The sequence below is a fragment of the Gasterosteus aculeatus genome, chromosome 5, assembly GCF_964276395.1.
Source record: "Gasterosteus aculeatus chromosome 5, fGasAcu3.hap1.1, whole genome shotgun sequence".
Taxonomy (NCBI): domain Eukaryota; kingdom Metazoa; phylum Chordata; class Actinopteri; order Perciformes; family Gasterosteidae; genus Gasterosteus; species Gasterosteus aculeatus.
Window position 1 is genome coordinate 1,295,314 of NC_135692.1, and position 26,709 is coordinate 1,322,022.

Consider the following 26,709-nt stretch of genomic DNA (forward strand, 5'->3'; position numbering starts at 1 on the left):
GCTTGTCCTGCACACAGGGTCGCGGGGGGGGGATCTGTCCCAACTGGGTTCACTCTTAGGAGAAAAACTAAAAAGGGGCCTTTACGAAATGAAATGTCGGGTTCTGTTGTAATGTCTGTGTAACGTCTGTCGTGTCGTTGGGTAGGAACCTTCCGCATGTCCCCGATGTCTCCTGAGGGGGGGGGGTAAATAGAACAGGGTCCTCACAGAGCCGCGTGTGTCCGCGAGTCTCCCCAACACACAACACACCGCTGAGCAGTCTCCGTGCGACACGGAGCTCCACTTTACCACGCTTGTCTTAGAGCGTGAAGGCAACACGCGCCAGCTCTCCCGCTTAACGCGATCCTGCCAAACAAACACGACTCGTCCCTCAGCGAACGGCACCGGTCACGGCCGCGGCGTCTCCGACCAGCAGCCCGCCGACCGCAGCGTCTGAGTGCCGCTCCTCTCCGGCAGCACCAGCCGCTCGCCGGGCGCGTCGCTGGCAGCTGTGACGTAACTGGTTTCTGCTGCTCCGCTACGTTGTTGATCGGCGTGCTTTGTCCTCCTCGTCTCCTTTCCTTGGCCTCTGGTCGGCGGCGCAGAGGAGGGAGGAGGTGGACTGAAGCTCACGGTACGTGAACACGGCCCGGAGGAGCGACTCACAACTTCCTCCTTGAATCACCCACACAACGTCCACACGAGTCCGACTGTTGTCACACACATATATATATATATTACACACGCCATCGTGCCTCGTCTGCAGGCAGGAAGCAGCCAGACGGGCCAACGCGTGACTTTGAGTCATAAAAGCGCCTCACTATCATCCTGCTCGGTTTGCTGTTACATAAATAAACAGGGATTCAATGGATGATCCAATTTGCCGTCATATGGTCAATGCCCCAACATTAAGCTTTAACAAACAGACCTAAATGAATTAGTTAAGTTAGACGTGGTTAAAGGTGTTATGCAGCGTGTTGTCCTCTGTCTGTCTGAGGTGTGGCATAACCATTTCCAGGAACACTGAAGGGTTACTTTCGCTTTCGTTTTTCTGTGTCTGACAATGAAACCCAGCAGGCGAGGAGGAGGAGGAGCAGGAGGCGCTTTAAAAGCCGAAGGAGGAAGGGTGCCGGCCGAAACAAGCGGTTCCACTTCTGTGGAGATGATCCACAGCCGAGTCCTTTGAGCGAATAGGTAAGACCTGATCCCTGTCTCACTTCATCCGTGACCCTGTGCATGTGTTGTGAATGTGTCTGTGATCATAGACAAACCACTGGTTGGCTGTGCCTCTGTGGGGGGTCCGCTGCTTGGTCTTGGTGCGCAGCGTATGCTAATGTTTTCATTCAATGAGAAAGTGTGTCCAAACCTTGGACGGGTCCTGTGGTGTCCCCAGGACATCTCGAACCACACGACGCCCTGATGTTAGCATTGCCTGCCTCTTCCTTCCTCTCTCTACCAGTAAGGGTCATTCTCTGTTCAATACCTGTGTGTCTTTTCTCCGTCTGGCGTCAGTTGAAATGGAGCAGGTCCTGGAGGATGTGCTGGCCCTGCTGAAGGAGAACCCAGCTGGGATCCCCCTCAAAAAGTTAGCTGTGTTCTACAACCAGACATACCGCAGGAACCTGACTTTATCTTCCTTGGGCTTCAAAACGATTTCCTGCCTGGTGGAATCTTTGAGTGAACATCTAGTGGTGAGGGAGGACGTGGTGTTCCATAAGATCCACCAGCCTCACAATCAGCCGGCAGCTGGGACGCCGGGAACAGCCACCGAGGACAACGGGCCCGCAACTCCGCCGAGGAGGGGGGCGCGCGGTAGGACGGGTCGTGCTGGCCCGAGCTGCTCGGCGCCTGAACGGGACGCGAGCGCTCATCATGTGCCTCCCGCCGCCCACTGTCTCCCCGTCCACCCGCCGGCCGCTGCGTCCACGCCAGCAGAGACGTTGGTCAGTTCTGAAGACAAATGCACCACAGCAGTATTCTGATGTCTCTTTGGTTTCTAATGTATAACAGGGCACATTGATTGACGGCAGGTAGGTACGAGCCAGACGCTCCGTCTTTCATCCCAATGTTCTGCTAAATCCTGAATTAAAAAGTTGAAACATTAAGAATCAACAATGCTAATTGGGCTGCCGCTAGCTTGTTAGCAAAAAACCCTTATTTTTATGTCCGACAGAAGCTGTCAAATGCTTTTGGAAACATTCCTCGCTGTTGTGTCTTTTTTAGCTTTTCCTTCAGTTGTGGATTAAAACACATTTGGCAGGTACTACGTAAACGGGACTAGATGAAAATACTCTCTTTTGGCCTTCAAAATACTACAATCCCATATCTAATCTCATTGGGACTCAATAAAAAAGAAAACTTGCAGGCTTATATAATAGCTTGTCTTTGTCTATCTTAACCGTCTGTCCCTGTCTACCTTCTTACTCTACGTAAACCAGCACATATTTCTTTATGTGTTCCAGGTGAAGAACAAACCAAACGCCAACCAGCCAACTGCAGGTAGCCAAACCATGACACCATTACCTTCATGCCTTAAAACACACATTTACTCCTCCGTACTTCTAAAACCAAGTATGCGTTGACCCGTCCTTCCACAGCGGCGCTGGATCTTGAGAGAGACGCTAAAGAAGAAAAGCTGGGACAGTCCATCGTGACCAACTTCCTCTCTGACGCCAACTTCCCAGTGCTCGGGGCGAACGTCTCCTCGACCAAAGAGAAGAAAAACAAAATAAGAGATGCACCCAACTTCTTTCGAGAAGCTTATCACGCCCAGCTGAGAGAGGTCCACGGCGCCAACATGCGGGCCGCAGAGGCCATGGAGGAGAATGCGCGTGGGACCAGGAGGAACAGAGTCTTGGATCAGGATTCTGTCAGTAGTCTGGCGCAAGATGTGATTCGAGACATCGCTGCACAGGGAGAGCTGGTGACCGAAGAAAAGGTCAGTCGGTTGATCCATTCTGCTCCTACAATCATAAATGACTAGATTCAGATGTCTTTATTGGTTGCCTGGCAACTTCAAGGAAGGAAGTCTCTGCGCCGGGCCACATATTTATAAGTAACTTCAGATTTTCCTCCTGAATGTCAATGAAGTTGTGTATTGTTTAGCACAGCAGTCCCTTCCTCTCTGGCCTTTGCTGTTGTGTTACCTGATTACCAGTTCTGGTCACATTGGAACTTTCAGCTCCTAAAATGTCACGTATAGCTTCACGTTTCCTACACAGACTAATGCACTGTGTCTCATTTCCTCATCGTCCTCGCTACGTCCAGGTGATATGCGAGGTGTGCAGACTGATGCAGATTCCCTCTCTGGAGGCATACGGGATCAAACCATGGAAAATCCCCTCTTTAAAAGACCTTCAATACCTAATGAGAGAGATCAACATGTTCATAGAGGTTGGCACACATGCGTTTCCTAATACTGGTTTTTAAGTGGATGTGTGTCACCTATCAAAGAATTGCCTCTCCTTGTGTCAGTCTACTGCAGCAGTCACATCCATCTGCACCTTGTATGAGCTGGGCCAGTGCCTGGCTGGACTGAAGGACAAGAAGCGCTATGAGGAGCTGAACCTGGGGCCCCTCTGCAAACTGCCCCTCATCCACCGCATGTTCAAGATCGACACGAACACAAAGGATGACGACATTCACCAGATCGAGACAATTGACATCTTGAAGGTACGACGCACCAACGTACAGGCAGGGCCGCACCTTCGGACTGTGACTAAATGCCCTTCATTTCATGTCTTTATACAACTCAATGATGTGAACTGAAGCAGTGAATGTTTGGAATCGCAGCTTTGATTCAATGGATATAACAAGTACAGTAACAACTAGGAATTACAGCCGTCCCCATTTACAGGCGCTCGCAAGTCATCGGACAAACTGACATGGTTGTAATTATATGTAATTATATGGATTCTTTGAGAACGTCTCCCACGGACTAATACCAATACTATAGCCTCTGGTCAAATAGTTTGGAGTTACGTGAAGTCAATGAGCCATTTTTCATTGGTATTTTACATGAAAGTTTTTTTTTGATCGTTCATTTAATTCATTAAATTTGTATTTATTGACTTTACTGTACTTTACAGCACAAAGTACATGTAGTGAAATAAAATATCAACCAACTGTTAAAAAAACATTTTCTCATTTTTGGGAAAAAGTCCAAATCACAAAGGTCATGAAAGAAATAGAAATGAGCTAAAGAGGCTTCACAGCAGTGAGTCCATGTAGCTGCTGTGTCTTTGGCAACATGTGACCATCTCTGCCTGGTGGAACACTTGCTTAGTTCTATCTTGTCTGAACTTTTCATCATTTGGCCTTTATGCTTTTACTCTGTTTCCATTATCTAGCAAATCCGTGTGTTTCGGAAGCAGCAGAACAAGCCAAAAGTGGACCTGGCTGAGTTCATGAAGTATCTGGCCGACCACTACAGCTGCGACTCTCCCTACGAGCTGGGCATCAGGATACACAGCATCGCGCTGCCGATAGCGGTACGACTCGTGTAATAGTGAACTCTATCACATCCGTCCTATAAACTGTACCGAGCTGATACGTAACTTAATCTCAGCACATGTGACCCAGACACCGTCTATACTGGTGCCACTGACGGTACATGGGGTAGCGCTTATCTTCCTCTTATTGTAGCTGATTAAGTAGATCGACAGTACTCTTATTTAGTCACGTAAAGAAATGATGTCACTATTAGTCATTTTGATTCGTGGGAGGCGAGACACAGTAAGTATACTCACACCGCTACAATGCTAATGCTAATGTCACTAGCGCTGCCGCACACGAGCTCTGGTTGTCTTGATCACACTTGCTAACATTACGCACCACACACGTTCTTCCTGGAAGCAGTTTGCAACTCGTACAACACACTTTGCTTCCAAAAACACAGTAAGAATACATTTCTAAAGACGTGTTCCAACTGCCTCTCTGTCCCCTTCAGACCGTACTGAAGGTGAGTCGATGTGAGCACAGCATCATGGAGCAAGCCAGGGAGGTCATCCAGAGAGAGCTGGAGCAGGACATCTACGAGCGTCTGAGGAGGATCAAGAAGAGTGTGTTGGAGCCGTTGCAAGGAGCAGGTTGCTTCTCCTCCACAGGCAGCCTCGACCTCAGAAGAAAGTACGCCTCCTTGCCGGCGGCCGAGGTATCGATGGCAGTCTTCTCATGCGCAGAGGGGTTGTTCAATCCCAGGATGGCCAAGGTGGGTTCCACATACTGGCATCCCTCCATTCATTTGTCAAGTCCTTTCATTGCTCAACGATCCTTTGTCATGTCAATGACTTCCATGTCTGTGCCTTTTGTTTGATTTCCATTTCAGCACGTCCAGAACTTCCTTCTACAGGTGTCTGGTGACCAGCTGGCAAAGGCTCTGTTTCAGCTTGCAATATGTGGAGGCTCGCTGGCCGTCCCGTCCGGCCTGGTGCCCAAAGAAAAGGCCTCCATTAGGACCGAACCAACTAAGGTGGAGGACAAACCCACCACCTCCCTCCCCAGTGAAGGTACTGAGGCAGAATCTCGTGTTCCTGCCTCACATATGAACTCCTCTGATAATGTCCTCTTCGTGTGTCTGGTCCATCTTGGTCCATGATTTTGAGACGTGTCTGTCTTGTGTCTCTCAGCCAAAGTGAAGCAGTACCTTAAAGACAGCCTCTTCTCTCAGAGCACGGCCACCACTTTGGCCCACGTGGCCTCTTTGGAGAGGAAGGTGGCCAAACACTTCCAGGTCAAAGATTTTCTCTCTTTAGAGCAGGGCAACTTCCTGGAGTTCCTTGTGAAGCACATGCAGGTACACGTCTCAGTAGTACGTCTGTGTGGGTCCACGGTGTTTTGTCCTCAGGGATATGATGCTAATGTCCCCTGCATGTTGCAATGTGCAGCTGCTGCAGGACACTCTGGGCTCTGCTTTGCCTCTGTGCAGTGGCAGCATGGAACAGGCAGGCAGTGGTATCAGACCCACCAGACAAGACGTGTTTGAATTCATCACACAGTGTGGGGACATAAAGTCAACTAATCCAGACGAAGTGAGTCAGTTAGAGGTGCACACACACACACACATATACACGCTCTTCCTTTTCTCTGTTTCCTTGTAGCGTAAATGTTTCAGCAGGTGACAGAAACGTTCATCTTTGCCTTCGTCCTCCCAGCTTTCCCACATTGAGGCGGCGCTGAGAGACCACTACAGGGTCCGGGACAGTCGGGACCTTGGCTACGGCAACCTGCAAATGCTGGCAGGCCTGGTGCAGCGTCAGAGAGCGCTGGCCGGGGCCCGACTCAGCCCGGTCCACTACGAGTCGGCCCTGTTTGCCAAGCACAGCAAGACAAGGTGAGCAGCTTCTTAACAAGGAGGTACAGAGAATACGGGTGACCATTATCCTTTGAACCTACAAAGTTTTGTCCTGAGTTGTGTCGTCCTCTCTCTCCCCTGTGTGAACAGTGTGGACGGGGGGCAGGCGGTGGGGCGCCTAGGGGAGGTGTCCAAAGCCCAGGCCCTGGCCAGCTTAACCTCCTGCCCTCTACTGGAGGATTTAAGTGAGTGGAGTCAATGGGAACTGATCTTCAAACAAGCCCACGGCTCCCTTGGAGATTTCATCGAAAGAAACGCAGGTAGGATTTGTGCGAGTCCTTTTTAGTCAAACATGCCCGTTTGATGGAAGACAAGTTTTCCTGGGACCAGTTGGTTGATTTGCTTCTTTAATACAGCAAACACAGGCCTGGCAGCGTTGGAGGTGAGACCAGGTTTGCTCCTCAGGATCACCACACACACAGGAGACAAGTACTTCTCCAATGCTGCCATGACCCTTGACCCCGTGGGCACCGCCGGCCACCTGGTGTCCATGGTGGTAGCGGATGGGATCGTCAACGCTCCTACTGCCCTGCTGGCCAATCACATGCACACCTCCCTGGCAGCAGCCGTGGCTACAGAAGGTAGTGGGTCTATACTGGCTGATGGCTTCACACACGGCGTGTGTCATTGGTACTCATGTAGCATTTGTGTTCCTTAGATTTGACCCAGACTGAAGAGGACGTGTCATGTTACAGCAAAGTAGCCAAATTCCTCCTGGCATGTTTGACACGAATCCCCACCAGAACCTGCCAGGCGCTTATGAAGCAGGTCAGTGACTTCTACTCATCAAACAGGCCCCTTGAAGTTCTAATGAAATGACGGCTCACCAAGTGAGTGGAGCTGAGGGGGCGGGGGGGGCAGAGGGGGGCAGTCAGGACGGGGCGGGAATCAAGCCACATTAGTTTCACTCTGCATGCAACGTACTGGCGGGGCGCCATTTGTTACACTATGATACGCTGTAAAAAAGACACATATGGTTGTGTCCTGCTTCCTGGAGAACAGCTTTAACAATCCCAACGTTTCAGCGTGTCCGTGTGTCGGCCGCTTCACGCTGAGAAGCTAATCTGCGTTGCACCAACCATTTGACTTACGGCAGTTTGTGTTGAAACCGTCCTCTTTGCATTACACACAACTTCTTTTCACAACATGGTTGTCACACCAGTAATTACCGCAACATTGTTTTCTGTAATCCTGACCTTTGACTTGATTCCTAAATATGTGCTGAAAGGCGGTGCTTTGCTGTTGTGACTTGGATAAGCAGATGATGTGCATGTTCTGGATGAATGTGACTTGCAGGTGTTTTTGGAGCCTTTCTCTCGTGTCCTGGGCCAGGCCAAGACCAAACAGGTGCTGATCACTGTGGCCCAGTCGGACCACAAGCACACGAACCATCTGCATCGACTGGGGATCCTCCTGGGCATCACCGACTGGGTCAAAGACTACCAGAAAAAGCTGAACCCACAACCGAGCCAAGATTGCTACACGCACACGGCACCTGTGGAACACGCCATGGTCAGAACACCACTCCTAATTATTATTACGTTGGTCGTATACACGCAGCATCTGTTGCATGGAGGTCGTGAAGGAAATTCTATAACTTCAATATAATGATATCACAATCTCCCAAGAAAGTTTACGCTAAATTTCCAGCAACATTCCATGGAAAGTTGAGCTTGGGAATTTCTACCTTTTTTTTAGCAAAAGAATAAAACAGGGAACTTAAATGTAGTTGAGAAGAAGACTATGCAGCTGGTTGGGAACAGAAACCTAAAGGTAAAACGTTGTGCTGTTTCGTATATTGATTACTTGGTAAACTGAAGCCATGTTTGTTTCATGTAAGTCCATTTGTATACAGTCGGCCGGCTCTTCACAGCCGTGAGAGTAGGATGTATGTAGCGCAAGGGTAGAGAGGGGGCACCGGGAGCCGCAAGGTTGGTGCTTCGAGCCCCGGCTGCCCCATGTCGAAGTGCCCCTGAGCAAGACACCTAACCCCTAGTCGCTCTCTGGGCGATAATGGAAAAAAGCCACGGGTTAAATAAGTGGCTCCTGTTCACATGCGATGGCCGACAGTAGTGCGAGATGCACTGGTGGTTTGGTGCAGCATTAGCTTCTGGGGGTCCCGGCTGCCTTACCAGACCCTCTTTGTTCCGCCCCTCACTGGGACCCAAAGAAGGAGATTTGGGATCCAGGTTTGGGTGGTGATTGGTTTGGAGCCTGGAGGACTGATCAGGAGGCATCTATCCATCTTGGCGGCTCTTCGGGTACATCAGTCTCGCGAGAGACCCGAGGGTGGACTGAGAACGTGCTGCAGGGGTGTTACATGTAAAATGTACCATCACGACCGACCCTGGATGAGCAGAACTTTAGGTTATGGTTTCTTCTAAAGCTCAAAGCCCAAATGTACTCAAAGGGCGAACCAAATGGATTTGGTTTAAATATAAAGACGTGTTGCTGATTCAGCGATGCTTTCAGATTGGAGACAAAGCTATCAAACCCAACACTAAGTTCTAAATGCTGCACTACTCAAACCTTTTAGGTAATCAAGGATTTAATAGTTGAATCATCTTCCCTCTTGTTTACACTATATTTAACAAACCGATGTTTTAATCTTTTTTCTTTTTTTTGGACATCAGTCCAATGTGATGGATTCTGAGAGCGGCTCAGCTCTGAATATGAGTGAAGATGAGTGTCTTGAGGACAACACCGTGGACACCAGCTTTGCCTCCTCCCATCTCAATCCGAGTCCACAACAAGGTGAATTTTCACTTCCGACTAATTACGCCAGTTTTGCTTTTGATCTTTAACTGCTAAATGTGTTCCGCTGGCTGAGCAAGGTGAGGGCGCTGAGGGGGGCGAGGATGAGGAGGAGCTCTATGAGTTGTCCACGCTGCCTAAAGGAGACACATCAGATGTCAGCAGTGAAGCTGAAGGAGTCCAGGACCAGTCAGAAATGTCCAATCCCGCCAGTGGCCGAGCCACCTCAGATGTCCAAAGGGCCGTAGTCGAGGACATCAGGTCTGTCTTCATTCCGCCCCCGACAATAAGCTCCGCCACGTCCCCTGAGGTTGTCTGATTTCATTTAGCCGAGTGCTGCACCCTTTCCTGACAGGAAGAATGAGTTTGGTATTGGTGTGGAATTGACCGCTGCAGCGGAGAAGCTGATGCAGATCCACCAGGACCGACTCGGCCGCAGCTTAGACCGCCTGTCCACGGAACTCTACAGCAAAGACACCCACTTCGTCCTAGAACTCATTCAGGTGAATCCAATGTAATATTTACACCCACAAAGATGACTTCTGTCTCTAAATGTTTGGTTCAGATGCATCCAGCGGAGACATTTCTTGATGAAGTGGAGTAAATTATTTGCTTTTCAAACTACGGACCAGTTCAACTCAATTCGTTCAGAATCGTTCATTCTCCGCTTTTACCGCCCGCGGGCCGGCAGCACTGTGTCAAAGAGCAGAGGAGCTTTTTCCCGCCTCGCTCTGAACCTCTTCTATATCGCCCAGGAGCATTGCGCCCTCTAGTGGCCTCGGTTGGAAAAGCAGTGCAGTGACATTTTCCTGAGTAGCGAATTAAAATAAATAACAGAGTGTCTGTTTTTCTCTTGCAATAATGCCATTATTCTTTTGCCAACTTATGAACATAAGAAGCAAAGTGTCCTGCTTGCTACTTAAAAGCTAAAGTGCACGTGTTGCTCCCCAACGTGTCCATGATTACTGGAGGTAAAGTTCTCTTGTTCTGCTCGAGGTTTCTGAGCAAATCAAATACATGCAGATGACACGCGTCATCGATTTGTGAAGAACCGTCTGGCTTCTCCGTCCTCTCTCTTTACAGTGCGTGTCGATGAAGCGGGATGTACGGAGTGCGTGACTCGTGCTGATAAGATATATGGTACCAGGACTGGACTCACAAACACATCCATTTTATTTTCAGAAATGGTTCTGTGTCCATTCTGACTGGGCTCCGGCCTTGAAATGTGTTTTTTACTTACTACCGATTGAAGCCTCGTGGTTTTGCAGGGTTTCCATCCTTTATATAGTGATCGAGTGCGAGTTTTAATGTCTAATAGTTTGATTTGAAATCGGTCTCGTCGACCTCTTGGCCTCTTTGTTTCCGTTGCCTCAGAACGCTGATGACAACAGTTACCCGTCAGAGGTGGCTGCCGATCCCGCGCTGGTCTTTGTGCTGAAGAAGGACAGCATCACCGTTCTCAACAACGAGGTGGGCTTCCAGGAGAAGAACATCAGGGCCATCTGCGACGTGGGTCGCAGCACCAAGGGCAAACACAAATATGGATACATAGGTGGGTATTTACGTGCTGACTTCTGATTAGAAATTCTAACTCCACTTCAATTGAACTGCAGCAACACTTGTGATGCACTGAGCGACTGTGGTCAGTGGAGAGCAGTCGCCATTCTTTTGTTTTAGTTTAGTTCATTTTATTCAATAATTTAATATTTTGTATCTTATTATATTGTATATAATTTGTATCTTTTAATTCTATTTTCTTCCTTGTAATTGCTGCTGTGATACCAAAACCTCCCTCTTGAGGGATCAACAAAGTATCAATCTATCTACCTTCAATCACCGGCAGCTTGACCCCCGGCTCCTCTGGGCTCCTCTGGGTTCCTCTGGGTTCCTCGGGCTCCTCTGGGTTCCTCTGGGTTCCTCGGGCTCCTCTGGGTTCCTCTGGGGTCCTCGGGCTCCTCTGGGTTCCTCTGGGGTCCTCGGGTTCCTCTGGGCTCCTTTGGGGTTCTCGGGTTCCTCTGGACTCCTCTGGGCTCCTCTGGACTCCTCTGGGTTCCTCTGGACTCCTCTGGGCTCCTCTGGGCTCCTCAGGGCTCCTCTGGGGTCCTCGGGCAGGACATCAGACCCAGCGGTGCTCCTGTGGCTGTGACTGCAGTGTGTGAATGTTAGTCACTGGTGACACTGTCAGCAGGGTATGAATGCATGTGAATGGGAGAATAAGGACATGAAGTATATAAGAGCCACGTGTCATTTACTTGGTAACGCTGGTGTTGGGGTTAGAAAAGCGATCTATTGCCACATTAGAAGGTCCGTTAAAGGAAAACATGCCTCCTTTTCTGAGGACCAGTTGAACAAAGTCTCCCAATAGGTTTTGCTCCGTACAGCTCGGGTTCGGGGGGTTTCGGGGGGGTCCCGGCATCCACATGCTCCCCCCTGCAGGCTGATTATGTTCAAATATCCAAGTCAGCCAAATGACTGTAAAAAGCCTCGTCCATGACATGAATGACCCTGATTGCTCTTCTCATCATAGGTCAAAAGGGCATCGGCTTCAAATCTGTGTTTAAGGTGACGGATTGTCCAGAAATTCACTCCAATGGCTTTCACGTGCAATTCGACAAGACCTGCGGCCCCATGGGATACATCCTCCCCAACTGGAAGGAGGACGGGAGGCCTGTGGACACGCACGTGAAGGACCTGCATCAGCACAGGTCGGGCTTTGGATGTTCCTATGCTCCTTAATAACAACCAGCGGTGAGATGCTGATGCTGCCTTCGTTTGGTTCATCAGAGAGTCCCCATTAAATGTCTTATAAAGGACTGTGCTTTTCCTATTGGGAAACGTATTGTGTGAAATAGAATCATTAAAACGCAAAGATGCTTGTCAGTTCGTACACATGGCGATCTAACTGGTTTGGGGTGTGTATGCAAATACTACTACAGGAAGTATTCACAGCACGGTTTGCACATTTTGTTATGTTACAGCCTTATTCCACACAAGAAACCCCATGATGACAAAGTGAGACATGTTTTGAGGAACGTTTTGCAAATCTCTTAGAAATAAAGACCCATGTACATAAGTATCCACACTGATCATCCTGGAGATGTTTCTACAGCTTCTATGGATCTCACGTGACGGGTGTGCAAGCTTGTGTTGTGCGACTCGAGAAGACCTGAGGCTGTGACGGCTGCCAAAGGTGCTTCAGCAAAGTATTGAGCAAAAGCTCTGAATACGTTTTGTTCTTTCTTTTTAATACATTTGAAAACATTTAGATTTTCTTTTCTCACATGAAAATGAATCATTTGTGGAATAAGTCTGTAACATAACAGAATGTGGAAACTGAAGCGCTGTGAATACTTTCTGTACCTTCGGCAGTGATTGGGCTCCAATGCTGAGCATTGAATTCAGGAGAACCATATTCAGTCCGATGTGGTGGATTCCACTTGGCTTGTTGAGCGCTACAGTCAGTTTATTGCTCTTATTCTGCAACCGAAAAATATAAGACCTATAAAATTTAGTTAAATATTATTAAATAAATACATTTTTTTTCAAAGCAATTTAAGAAGAGTCGAAACGATATTAAACCCCAAAATACTTTTCATTTACTTTTTATTTTTATTTTGAATACATTTGTTGCATTTTTCAATGTTCCAAACAAAAACTAGTGGTGCTCATTAACTCCGGTGCGTCCACTCTCCTGATGACCTTCTGCCACGTCCACCTCCAACTTTCATCAGAAGTCACCTTCAACCGCTGAAAACTTCTTCCAGATCCTCTCCTCTGGAAGGAGCCACGGGTCCATATTGATTCATAAACCGCAGTCAGAACACGACATTCTAACTGCATCTGTTCTTCACCAGCTGGACCACCAAGATCTTCCTTCCTCTGCGCTCGGAGAGCCATCAGACCAGAAACCTCTTTCATGACGTGCACCCCTCCTTGCTGCTCTTTCTGCACCGCCTGAGATCCATCTCCATCTACAATGAGGTAGTCCTGCTACACAGGTTACAACTATGGGGGCTGGGGACCCGGAGGAGCACGCTGCTTGTGGATCGCAGGGTGTGAGTGGAGGTTTGGGGAGTAAATAGTTGTAGGTAGGGAGGTGCATGTCCATTTTTGCATGTATGGACCAGTAGAACTGTGTCAATCCGGAGTCGACAGGGAGCCGGTGTAGTAAGCGTAGTAGGCCTGATAAGCCATATATTGACTTATCGCACAATATACGAAAATGAGCGTGAGAGTTTTTCGTGCTGCGATATCCATGTTACATATAAACGAATGTCCCCAACATGTTAGTCGATCGCACCGCCCTCTCCTCTGCTGTCATTGTCGGAGGCGGGGCTTAGGCAGCAGACACCGACAGGTGAAGAGAAGCTAACTAAGTGACGTGTTCGTTTTCGTGACATCTACAGACAATTAGTGACTCACGCTCAACCAATGAGAACGCTGGATTTCATCCACCCGTGTTATAATCAGTGGCATAAAATAGTCGATGAATGTTGGTGCAATGATCACACAACAAAAATGGGTAGGATGGGTACAAGCCATTAAGACTCACCTGTTCTCCACACATCCACCACCTGCTGCATCTGTTTCCCTGCAGATTGAGAAGCGCCATGTGACCATGACTCGAAAGGACCTGAGTCACAATGTCTTAGAGGTGAAGCACACAGAGGGCACGGAGCGCTGGCTGGTGGTCAAAACCACTGTGCAGCCCAAGAAGGTAATGTAGACATTCAATGCATCAATCAGCCCGGCGTCCGTCGCACCCCATCGGCCACCGATCGCTGCGATGTGCTTCTGTGTTTTCACTCAGAACTGTCGTTCTTTCAAAAAATCTTTCCCTCTGCATCTTGTCAGCACATCAAATGGGAATTTATGACACAATCCAGACACTCGCATGAACAACAGCAAACCCCGACGCTCCGCCTCCTCCTTCATTTCCTCTTTCCTGCACCTCTGAAGAGAAGGAATAACTGATGGCTTCCCCTTTAGATCAAAGAAGATGTCGACTCCACCGAGCTCGCCCTGGCGTTCCAGCTCAACGACGACGCCACAGAAGGTGACGTGATCTGCCAACCACAGAAACAACCCGTGTTTGCCTACCTGCCCCTTCGCAGTTTTGGCTTTCGCTTTATCATCCAAGGTGAGAATGCGCTTTAGGATCATCAAACCATCCCAGCGTGGACATCGGTGCAACAAAAACTCCTCTTCTCCTTCAGGTGACTTCGACATCCCTTCCTCTCGTGAAGATGTTGACAGAGACAGCTCGTGGAACCAATGGCTTCGATCCGAGATAGCGCAGCTCTTCCTTCAGGCCATGGACGTCTTCACTGTGAGGATCAGCAGCTCCGCTTCACAGTCTCTAATTCGTCCTTCGCTGTTGTCTGTCGGTCAACAAGTGTCCCGTCGGCTCCTTTTTCCAGAACCACCCAGAGTTCCAGGGGCTGAAGGGCCTCAGCCGGTTCCTCCCGTTTGTCCCGCTGCCTGACGAGGTGCTGGATTTCTTTAAGCCTGTTGCCGGGCAGATTATTCAGATGCTCCGAGGCAAAGCGTTCCTGCCCACGCTCGGCTCAGGTATTCCTCACACGTTGAACGAAGCCCATCTCCGGCATCGCGGCATAACGGCGCTTTGCATGTGACCCTGAGGACGTTCCTCTGCTTGCCTCCTCGCCCAGACGCTACGGTTGTGTACAAGCTGCCCTCCCAAGTGGCCGTCTGTCACGACGCCGTGATCCGCGACGTGATCGGCGGAGACGAGCTAGAAAGGCACCTGTCTCTGTCCTACCTCCACCCGGATCTGAGCCCCGCGACGCCCACAGCGCTGCTCACACACCTCGGGGTGCGATCGCTGCGGGGGTCCGATGTCACCACGGTGACCACGGCCATGGCCAAGGAGCTGATGGAAGACATTCATTCAGGTGTGTGGATGAAAGGACCAAAGTAACACGATCAATACAAGATGATACATTTCTATAGAGCTATGACTCTGGTGGGACAGTAGCACCATGTTAAAATGAGGTATGAAAGTAAGATAGACCTTCATCAGTCATCCTTAGAAAATAGATCCAATTAACACGGATGTAATCTGAACATCAGACTAATTCCTGTGGAATGGAAGCGTCCATGTTTGAGTCCCGCCCGCTGTCTTCCAGATGGCGGCTTGCGTCAGCTGGCCAAGCTGCTGGTTTGCAACTTCCGGGCTCTGGAGCACGGCTACGGGGAGGAAGACATCCTGCAAACCCTCCGGGATCTGCCCATCATCCCACTGGCGGATGGACGTGTGGTGGCACTCAATCGGGAAGGAGTGTTCTTTCCGATGGAGGAAACCAAGACCAGAAAGAAGGACGCTGAGGCTCAGAAAGGTGATTTCCCTTACATGGACGTTGTTGGGATCCTTGAGTGTGCATTCCTGCATGCTTTTATCTTTCTGTGCAGATCATTGTTACAAAAAACTGCATTTAAGTAAACTGAGTAATTAGACATTTTCTCTCACATCCACGTCAAAATAACAATAAGCACTAAAAGATGTTTTCAACAAATAGTAAAAGAGCCCTTTTCTGCTTCTCACAAGGTTTGGAGACTCAAAATAACAAAGTCAATAGTTTTTCTTCAGTCCAATACTAATTAGTACAACTGCACTGCGACAAAAAGGTCCATTAGATGGTTCTAAACATGTCAAATGTGTCTCTGCTCCGGCTGGCAAGTTGATTTTATTCCTTGTCCTTTCACAGGCCCTCTGTCGGCTTTGTACAGGGATATAAATATCGTTCACCCCTCTCTGCTGAGCTGTGTGGAGCCTCTGGAAAGCCAACAGGTTCAAGAGCTGCTTCGAAGACTGGGAGTTCATCAACTGGAGCCTCAAGAGCTGCTGGAGCAGCACATCTACCCATCGATCCAGAACCAGCAGTGGAAGGTGCTGATCAACATCACAAACACGACGCTCTCTCTCTCTCTCCACCTCTCACCCCCTTGTTCCCTCCCTGGTTCCCCCACCAGCTAAAGCCCGAGGCCGTGGTGGTGAGCTACTTGGTTTTCATCAAGCTGCATTCCTCCTCCGGCCACGCTGGCGCCTCCACTGCAGTACCCGTCCTCACCAGCAGGGGCCTGCTGTGCCCGGCTGATGAAAAGGTGCACTTCTCCCAGGAGTACGGCAACGTGGACCTGACCAAGGAACTAGCTGGTGAGTAGATCCCCACAGCGCTCGTTGGCTCGTTCTGACCCCAAGAAGCCTGAGAACGTCTCTTTTATTCTGTTACATGTTTTAGTCATTGAGCAGATTTGCTTCAGTAGCCGTGTCCTCACCTGGGGACATCCTGATCATGTATTCATATTTTTGTATCTTGATAATCAATTATTTGCATTTTCTCTAGATTTTAATTGGGAACAACAGTAAAGAGCTGAACTTTCTGCGCTTTAATACACATAATATTTAAGAGGCTTTTTTGTTGTTTCTAACATAACGTGTATGACAGCAGATTAAAGACCTTCCAGCCAAAAGATGAGCTACCTTACCTTTAACTCATTGCAGCACATCAACTGATCAAACTAATGGTTCACCTGATTAGCAAGGCGAAATCATCTGTTCCATCTCCGAGGCCCTCCTCCGTTTCTTCTTGGTGTCATCCTCGTGTCTCCGTCTCCCTCCACCAGGCTGCGAATGGGTCTTGCTGAGTCCCTGCTATGTGCAGACAGATGGCGACGTCGCTGGGTGGAGGGAGCTCTTCAGCAGTCTGGGAGTCAGAGATGGTCTCATCATCCGCAAAGAGAGACGAACGCTCACTGCTCAAGAACTGGTGAGGAGCTTCTCCCTGAACATTTAGGAGTCGCACTCCAATTGTGCTGCAGAAAGAGCGGTTCGACTTTACAGACCAGAGGGAGTTTGTGAATGATGGAAAGCTAGACCGCTGGTAGACGGGCCGCAGGTGTCCACGTTGTAACATATTTACACAGAAGGATGATGCACAGAAAGAGTTTTTTAGTTTTAATCACCGGAAATAAATGTATTTTTACAAAAAGTGCCTGTAACACGGCACTAAACCGGCAGAAAAACGCCAATAAACGAGTAAGTTCTTCACATCTCCAACGTCTCGCCATTGATTCTTTAACGCCAAGTTTACGTGCAGCCGCTCTGTTTGCTTCTCCGCGGCCAGATGCTTTCCCGTAACTTAAATGCTGCATCATGTACATACATTAGTTGCACCGTTGTTTAAGCCACAGAATTCCAGAAGTCCAGAATTTACAGTAATTGATCCCTCATTTTATATTGGAAATATATATAGCCTGGAATATTATTGGCAAATAAGGTAAAGTGTCTGTGGTCGTCCCCCCAGGCCTCCTCCCCCTGGTCAGTGGAAGGTGCAGTGTGGCATCAGATTCCTGGAGCTGGCTATGTGCTGGATGACTACCCCTGTGAGGAGTTCCAGGCTCTGGCCACAGCCCAGCTTCCCGGACCCGTCCTCCTGCAGCAGAGGACGGCTTTGCTCGAGCTTTTGATGACCAACTGGGATAACGGGTAACAGACCCTCACCTACGTACCTACCTCGCTCTCCTCCCATGTCATGTTGTGTCAGTCATCACTGTAAACACCGAGGCTTCCTCTGCCTGTGGCTGGACCACTGAGTCCTTTCACAACACCAGATTAGCTTGCAGTGCCCTCTGGGAGTCTTAGGGTCATCCTGATGACCGGCGGGCCAGTTTGATAGACATGTGATATCTGCTTTGGAGCGTAGATGACAAGCTGCTTCGTAGTCATGGTGAGGGGACACTATCAGCTGCTACATGGATCCTGCTCACAACATCACATACTTATTGTTTGCACAGAGGGCTTTGAAAGTCGGCCTATTCAAAGCATCACCTTTCCTGTTTTCAGGCACCGCTACTCTCAGTACCTCACAGCTCAGGTGATCGGCGCCGATGGACAATCGATCAAAAGCACCAAGTCCTCCTTCTGCCACTTCCTGAGTTGTCTTGAGTGGGTGCCGGCTTATCGGCCACTGGAAGGAGAACAGAGAGAGAGAAAGTACCTGCGTCCAAACGCCGTGTACCTGGCCTCACCGGAGGTCACCCGCCTCCTGGGCACCCATGTTCATTATGTAGACATCGACCCCAGCGAGTTTAGCAGAGCTCTTGGTAAGATGGGTGAACTGCAGTGGACTCTGTGCTGTCCAGCTCCTTATTGAAACTCTTGTTGGACTTCCTTTAGGAATGAGACAAAGCATCTCGGTGGAGGCTCTGATTAACTACCTGAAGGAGTGGTGTGTTAAACCACGAGCAGACGGCCAGGAGCAGAGACCACCCACAGATGAGTTAGAGGGGGCCGATTTCACTTCCACGGTCCAGCACATCCACGATGTCTACAACTTCATCCATATGAACTGTCCCCAGAGCAGCCTGAGGGAGCTGTTCCATCGCACCCCTGCTGTCTTCATCGAGTACAACAGGTAGATCCTCAGAACCTTTCAGCTTCACGTCCACGTTTGGCCAATTGAGGCCATAAATCCACCCTTTCCCCCAGGCGAGATGGGGGGTGGTGCTCGGGACGTTTCTACCACCTGAAGGAGGTGTGCTGGAGCGACCCGACGGCCGTGTTCCAGCGCTACAGACAGCTGAGTGTCCAGCAGCCCATAGTCCTGGTTCCCTTCTACAACCCGCTGGACGGGATGAAAGCCTTCTTCACCAGAGTAACCACCTGATCCACAGTATTTCCCCACCAGGGACACGCCCTCATCTACACCGCTAACAGTCACAGAGAGATCTGCTCGCTGTGAATGGCTCCCTATCAGGGTGTCTAATAGCTATTTTTATATCTGACAAAGTAGCTTTTATAAATCTAACCAATTATTAGAGATTCGGCTTCAACACAGTTCATGTGCTTGTTACGTGAGGGATCTTTGACCCCACAAGCTAGTGAGATCTGGACGTGCTCCCTGTTTACTCGATGACACAGAATATTGTTCTTTCTATTCGGATATCCTCACGGTTCACATGGCAGTTTTAGGATGAAGGCTGCTCTGGCCGCTCTGTTGATGAACTGCACCATAACTAATGGACACACGTCTCTTGTGTGTAGCTGCTGAATGTAGATCTCAGTCCTACTATGAAGCAGTATGTCGGCTTGTTGGAGGTGATCTGTTCGTCATCGCCTTTACCGACGGCTGAGTTGCTGCAGGACGTGTCCGTGCTCTATGCCAAACTCGGTGAGCACATTTACATTTCCAGTCTTTTCTTCCATCTAGTGGCTCAGATACGTCGTTCCGTATGTCCAGACTTGGTTATTAGAGGCTCAGCAACGTGTTACATCCTCCTTCCGATCTCTGACTCTGGGGCTGTGCGTTGTAATGCAATGTTATGTTATTCTCTCTTTTCAACAGCTCAAAAGTGTAAAACAATATTCAGTGAGCAGGAAAACATCCCCCAGTCCGAACTCGATCCCAGCTACTGCTCCACGCTGAAGGGTAATGAACCCGCCTTCTTCTTTGATCTTTGTCTGTTCCTATTGGCTTCACTATTTACCGCAATGTATTAAATCCACCATCTGCCGGCGCAGCACATGATCAGGGTTTAGAATTACTGTGAGTTTCATGGTTTATTAAGAGGAGTCATAAATAGCTGCTGCGCCACCTCTGGGTATCCACATGACTTGGAAGAGTTGCTTCATTGAGCTGATATATTCTCCATTTGACACCCAGCTTTTAGTAAGACAAAATGGATCAGTATGATTATCTGATACTAATACATTTAATATGAGCTGACCGATATCTAATATTTGAGAGTCCACCTTTAATTCCCCCGTTTTGTTGCACCGTTGTGTTTATTAGGTTATTTAGTTGAAACTGTTGACTGTTTACCTTTAATTTAGATAACTTAAGTAACTAGTCACGGTCCATTTAGGGTTCAAGAGCAGAGAAGTTTGTAACTCTGCTTCCTGGTCTGAACTTTAGATTCTTAGAAATAAGTTCAGCTCCATCCAAAGTGGGATCAGACCAGGCTCGCCCCAAAGCGAAGCCCACGTTATTTACTGGGCACCACCTCCACAACCACACAGCATCATAATAACTGATGGTAATTGGGTTGGCATGGCTACATGGCTACATGGCTACATGGCTACATGTCCCACGTTGAGCTGCTCGGCGGCAGCACAGCGTGGGACGGCTTCCATGCAGAGAAGGTTTCCTCCCCAATGATGTTATTCTTCCTGTTAAAGGTCTTAAGAGGATCCTCAGCACATTTGAAGTCGATTCCATAATTTGTACCCTATGGTTGAATGCACTTATTGTACGTCGCTTTGGATAAAAGCGTCAGCTAAATGACATGTAATGTAATGTAATGTAATAATGTCTGCAGGAGGTGTTTGTTAAAGTTTTTTGGTCCATATCTTCTAAGAACAATGAGATTTTCCATTATTTTTATACATAGCACAGCATAAATGAGTTTTTCACAAAATTATAATTGGTGGACCATTTTGCTATTAAGAGCTTACAGTTCTCATAGACTTTGTTATAGTGCAGATGGAGCTGCGTAGATGTTTTCTTCTAGGTCAATCTGACAGGTTAAGCCATTCAAAGTAGGGTCGGTCGCTATTGGGCCATTTTTATTTTCCAAATCCGATGACCCTAAAATATCAAATGTTTCACTAGTCCTGATGTGTATGTGAAATGTGGGTAGTTTGGGGATACGATAAGGCCCCCAAAAAGGCAATTATTTACAGAATAAGAACTGCGGACGAGGTTGTCCTTTGCTCGGGCCTAATTAGGGAATAAACGCAGTGTGGAGAGTGACGGAGAAAGCCTCCATGCGTTTGGGGAATAATGTGAGTGCAAACATAACTTTGTTACCAGGGCTTTGTCTTCATGAAGCAGCAGTAGGTGATTAGAGATGAAGGGCCTCCACTGACACTGGCTCTCATGTTCAGGTATGGTGTCTGATAAGAGGGTCTTCCCCACCAAGGATAACAGCTGGGTGACTCTGGCACACAAACCCATGATTGCTGACAGCAAAGAGGTTGAAAAGATCTTCAAACCTCACAAGCAGATCTGTCTGCTCAACCTGCCGCCAGCAGGGAAGAAGGCCCCTCCCAGGACCAAGACCGGGAACTCTGGTACGTAACTGCCGCTGTTTGAACAAAATAGTTGATTTTCTGTTTGTCAGAGATCACTCTTCACTACAGCCAATGAGAAGAGCGGCCCGCACTACACACATGGAACCCGAGTTAAAATGACGATCCTGACTATCCTGCCAGGTCCGACCACGCTGGGAGAACCAAACACCGTACCCGCCTTCAACGAGATGGACAGATCTTTGTTTCTGGAGATCTGCGGGATCCGTCAGCTGTCCCAGTGTGTCAAAAGTGTGCCTCAGACTGAGAACCTGAGACCTTGTCCGTCCATGCAGGCCATGGTGCACTCTGTGGTTCCTTACATCCAGAAGTTCCTGTACCACCACAGCGAGCTGACTGAAGTATACCCAGAGCTCATTAACAACAACATCGGAGAGAAAATCAAGCGACTTCACTTCGGACAGGTGAACAATCTCATGTAGTTTGTTTAGAGCCCTTTTTGAAACCTGGAGGAATCGTATTACTAAAAGCATAGCGATGAGACTGAGGCGTGTTGGGAGTCTGCGACCATTTCCTGAGCTCTTTTCAACGTCTTCATACCTGTTTACAGGTGGGTAAGCTTTACATCCGCTACCAGCTGGATGTGGCGGATAATGAGGATGCACTGGTGGAAGTGCAGGATGTTATCTGTCTGCTGAAGGATGACAAGGAACTCTACATTCAGAAAGATCACCTTTCAGCAAAGCTGGACATCTGCAGGTCTGTGTGATGAAGTGATGCTAAAACACCAACTTCTGTCCTGTATTTCCTCCTTTCTATTTGTGTGTTTGTCCATTGAATCAGGAAATGATCGCTGTAGACAAGACACGTTTCCCCCGATGCGACACATACAGATTAAAGTTATCTTCATTGTCTTAATGTATCTGCTGATAGGTCAGTTTAGTTTTTCCCGTCTCATAATGGGTGTCAGGTTGCATTGAAACCTCTTTGGTCCGCGTGCTGAGTGTTTCAGGTATCAGCTGCCAAATGCATCTTGAATCCACTGCAGACTCTTTATCTGCTTCATGTGCCATGGAATAACCAGGACACAGAGCACACCTGGCTGTGAGACTGCTAACGGTTGTCGGGAGCCTTGTGCTCCTCGTAGGGTTTCCTTGGCAAAGTGGTCCAGGCGAGGGGCCAGACTAAGAAGCGTTATCAGTTGGATCTGGTGGGGCTTACCTCTACGCACAGCCTCGGCTCTGGAACCACACTCCTGGATAGGGGATCTATCTCTCTATTCTCTACTCTATTCTCTGGAGTCCATCCCCTATCCTGGACTCTACTCCGGGGTGGCCCATGGTGTGAGGCGCCAGGTGGGTGTGGGGATACTCATAAGTCCCCGGCTGAGTGCTGCTACATTGGAGGTTACCCCGGTGGACAAAAGGGTCGCCTCCCTACGCCTTCGGGGGGTGGGGGGGAAAACTCTGACTGTTGTCTGTGCATATGCACCAAACAGCAGCTCAGAGTATTCAGCCTTTTTGGAGACCCTGAATGGAGTCCTGCATGGGGCAAGTTTCCCCAGCTTCACGTCCACTTCCTGTCAGACAGGAAGTCAGTGATCCACTTGCAGGTGGAGTCGGGCACCTGCAGCTGAGAGAGTTTGTAGAGAACCTTTTAATAGAACCTGTTTTTATAACTGATATTATTGCGATCAACAATAAATTCAACATAAACCAAAAGGCCCTTTGATCAGTCCATCTCCTACTGCCATGTGCGTTACATTTGCATGTTGTGCTGGTACATAACTTATCTGGTGTGTACGTGTGTTTCAGGGAGCTGGTGAAACTCTTCTGCACAGAGAGCAGCCACAGAAAAGAGCTGATGCGTTTCCTCAGTGGCCTGATAACGACTCCCAATGTAAGCGGTCTGTGAGAGGGGAACGATGACTGTTGATTAGGGGCCGTGGAGAGAACTGCTGTCCTTCAATCAGATGATCGGTGGTTCGATCCCCGGCTCCACTAACCAACATCTCTGTGTGTCCTTGTGCAAGGCACTTAGCTCCTAGCTGCTGATGGGCATATATTCTAAATACAATGAGAGAGTAACAAGCTTTTGATCATTTGGGATGCTCTTTACAATAACGATCCACACAATGTTTGGCAATTTTCAGGCACAATGTATAAGAGGAGGTTGCAAAAATGCTTTTTTCATAAGATTTAAAAGGAGCTGGAGCTCAGGGTTCAGGACAGAAGTTACATTTGTCTGTAAAATGTCAAGTGTCAATAGGACATACAGGCTGAGGGGGCTTGCCTTTCCTACTTGGGTCATACTTGACAAAACATCCCATTTTTAGTCTGATTTGGGCAGTTTGGGGTTATGATATGAAGGCCCCCAAAAGGCAAATCAATTTTCCGAATAATAATAACAAGAAGCAAACGTTCATACAGATCAGCAGGCCCTAATAAGCCGATCATCTGTGCAGGACCACGAGTCTCTGATCAGATTCCTGGCAGAGGAGGACGTCAGAGAGCTGCCAAGTGAGGAGGAGCTGTGGAAGGTCCCAGAGCCCCCCAAAGCAGAGATGAACCTGGAGAGAGGTAAAGAGCCTCTGAACTCCCACGTGTTTCCCTCTCGTGGACCCAATACAACATGTACAACATCAGTAGAATGAAGGGAACGGGGGCTCTGCTGGTCACACAGCCTCCAGATTCCTGCTGGCCGCGCGGCGTGGGGAGGAGTATGAATGTTAGTTGTTTGTGACGGACAGGTGGCCCTTGTAATCAGAATAGGTATGAATGGGCGACTAATGACATGGAGTGTTTTAACTACGCACGGTAGCTGGTTGATTAAATAGTGTATGTGGTAGGAACAACTTTCAGCAGCGGAGTAATATGTTTGATTTAATACATTGATTCTGTTTTTTGGGGCTGGACCATCCTCATTAATAGTGTTACAGTGTACAGCTGGTTAATACATAATCAGCTTGATGCAGAACGTCAGCATGTAACTCAGAATCTAGCGCTGCTTGTTCTTTATCCGTGTTTGTGCACTTTCTCCCATTTTTGTACACACACGCACACTCACAGACATGCAGGGATCAATACGACGCTTTGGGCACAAATCAGTCTTTACAAATCACTTCTGCCATCGGTTTTTGACTCTTTTAAAACATTGTGCTTCAGGGTTATCAAGGAGTTACTCCTCCATCAGCTCCCCAGAGGAGCCTGCTCGCCCTGCACATGAGGACGGGGAGCAGACATTGGTTTGCTGGCCTCCTCGAGCATCCATGCTGAGTCCGGGAGCCAGTCGCACTGGTCAGTGAGAAGGATACGCTTGTTTCTGCACGACAACTCTTCAACGTAGCAAACCCGGTTTCTTATTCCCCACAACATCTCTGGACCAACAGGTCAGCCAGGGAGCGCGGTGGTGGAAGCCGTCATGAAGCTGTGGCCACCTCCAGCTGGGCCCGAATACCGAGACCCAGATAAGGATGGCCATGCCATCCCCAGGAGTCCCAGCAGCAGCAGCAGCTACGAGGGGAACCAGCCGCTCGAGGGCAGCAGGAGACCCACAGACCCCCATCGCCCTGCCCCTGGGACCACCAACACTCCTCCATCTCCAGGTCAAACATGCTTCCTCTTCAGCCAATTCTTACTCTACAACAAGGACGTCTGCCCACTGAGGCCCATTCTGGCTTCCTCGTAATACAGAATATCCCAGTTTATGCCACGTCCAACCCTTTCGCTGTTGTGTCTGACAGAGCTCCGACAACAGAGTGACAGCACCAAGTTTGACAGAGCTCCAAATGACCAGAAATGCCTTCCAGCTCCCGGAGCCATACAGGGTCCTCCATCCGCACAGCCCGCCGAGACCGCCATCGACCAGCCCGCTCCAAACGACCTGTAAGCTTCTTCTCCTTGCCCCCCCAAAAATCCAAGAGATTGATGTAGAAAACTACTGCTCATTGATACATAATCTCAAACCTGCTACCTTTTCCTCTCCTTTGTCATCAGCGGCGCCCCTGAGGCTGTGGTGGTTTCCAGTATGTTTAAGGGTGGTGCAGAAACCCAGCGTCCTCCTATCAACCTGGACTTCCCTCCCTGGAACAAAGGGCAGCCTCTGCCCACGCTGGAGGACATGGAGCTGACTTGCCAGAGACCCACCACGGTCAGTACATACCACACATGGGGTGTTTCCTCGGGCTCGGTCTTTGCCAGGATCTTCTAAGCTGTATTGTGCTTGAGCAGGTGGAGTTATCAGACGACCTGATGGACATGGCAGTGATCGGTGAGTGGGGGGAGCAGCTGGTCAACTTCTACCTGTGCCACTGGAGAGACGGTGGAGACCTTGGACGACCCACAGACGTCGTGTGGTGCAACCAGAGTGGAGAGAGCGGCCAGCCCTACGACTTTAAGTTGACCTTTGGACTGGCAGGAGGGCCGGGGATTGTGTACGTGGAAGTCAAGTCTACAATAAAGAAGGAAAAGTCCTTCATCCACCTCTCTGCTAACGAGCTGGACTTTGCACTGAAAGAGAAGGAGCGTTATCACGTATTCAGAGTTTACAGTGCAGGAGACGCCCAGAATGTCCGCTTATGTCGCATTCAGAACCTGGCGCAGCATCTCCACACCAAGGACTTGGCACTTTACCTGTTTGTATAAGTCCTTTATACCTTTTGTGGAGGTGTTTGCAGCATAGAAACTCACACATGAAAGATGAGCCAACAGTATATTCTGCTTTGAATGCTATTTTTATTGACTTTGACTGCACTGATTTTAGCTTTTTCTATGTCCAGCCAATATGTTATTTTTTCTGCTGATCTGAAAAAAGTGGCACTCCTTTTCAATGATTGAGTTGATTATATAGTTGTTGTTATTGAAACTAAACAGCTGTTTTTTATCTGGTATTTGTACAATTAACATAGAAGATATTCTGGATATCTCTTAACCTTTTTTGATTACTCCTACCTCACCTTTCAGCATTCCTTCTAAATAAAATCCTTCTTTAAGTTGAATGAGACTTAAAGACTCATGGTAGTGAAACATCCTGTTTTTATTTCTCGGATAAATAATAGTAAATCATTAGTAAGGACGGATTGTGTCACCTCAACTTCACCGACGCACAGGACGATTACAGCGGGAATATAGAGGTTCAGTTAACCAAGAGAAAAGAATCTGCCGTAGTTTGGCCGGACAGTCTTAAGCCTATAAGCAGGCATGTTATGAACGTGTCGTTGGACGTGTACCACCGTCACGTGTGTCCTTTGTGTTGCAGCTGTATGTGATTGGCTGCACATTGAAATGTAGGTTGATCACCTCGAGATTCCTTTCCGCTGAACATTTCTGACTCGAATGTGAAATCCCTCACTGACCAATCCCTACTCACTCAATACTACAGCTCATTCAATGATCACACCTGATGACATCATCATCCTCCTGTAGCTAATACACTCTCATCACAACACACCTTCAATCATCACCGTCCATGACATCACACACCAGTTTATATGGTCTAATTGATAAACATGGGAAGGCCTTAACTTTACATAGCGGCTGGATGTCATGTGTGCAGTAATTAAATGAGATAACGA

The 26,709-nt window shown here is 48.6% G+C and overlaps 1 protein-coding gene across 2 annotated transcripts; it reads left to right on the plus strand.

The window, feature by feature from the left end:
- Nucleotides 1-300: 300 nt before the first annotated feature.
- LOC120819256 (uncharacterized) lies at nt 301-26,155 on the plus strand. Of its 2 annotated transcripts, none has more exons than XM_078102997.1 (48): nt 301-613; nt 1,054-1,173; nt 1,492-1,922; nt 2,442-2,478; nt 2,577-2,917; nt 3,247-3,372; nt 3,454-3,651; nt 4,329-4,469; nt 4,928-5,188; nt 5,306-5,486; nt 5,607-5,773; nt 5,865-6,008; nt 6,132-6,310; nt 6,422-6,591; nt 6,688-6,912; nt 6,990-7,099; nt 7,628-7,843; nt 8,965-9,085; nt 9,166-9,346; nt 9,441-9,588; nt 10,460-10,637; nt 11,613-11,790; nt 12,940-13,066; nt 13,683-13,802; nt 14,075-14,225; nt 14,302-14,414; nt 14,506-14,656; nt 14,758-15,000; nt 15,235-15,444; nt 15,814-15,995; nt 16,079-16,262; nt 16,733-16,875; nt 17,413-17,594; nt 17,952-18,211; nt 18,285-18,522; nt 18,597-18,762; nt 19,152-19,278; nt 19,453-19,536; nt 20,994-21,179; nt 21,321-21,601; nt 21,748-21,896; nt 22,952-23,036; nt 23,602-23,716; nt 24,302-24,433; nt 24,526-24,741; nt 24,880-25,021; nt 25,133-25,286; nt 25,367-26,155. In XM_078102997.1, the coding sequence occupies exons 3-48, from the start codon at nt 1,497-1,499 to the stop codon at nt 25,778-25,780; spliced, it is 8,283 nt and encodes a 2,760-aa protein (XP_077959123.1). In that variant the 5' UTR covers nt 301-613; nt 1,054-1,173; nt 1,492-1,496; the 3' UTR covers nt 25,781-26,155. The 2 variants fall into 2 exon arrangements, with proteins under 2 accessions (XP_077959123.1, XP_040032429.2); XM_040176495.2 differs by having other exon boundaries at nt 1,057-1,173.
- Nucleotides 26,156-26,709: the final 554 nt, after the last annotated feature.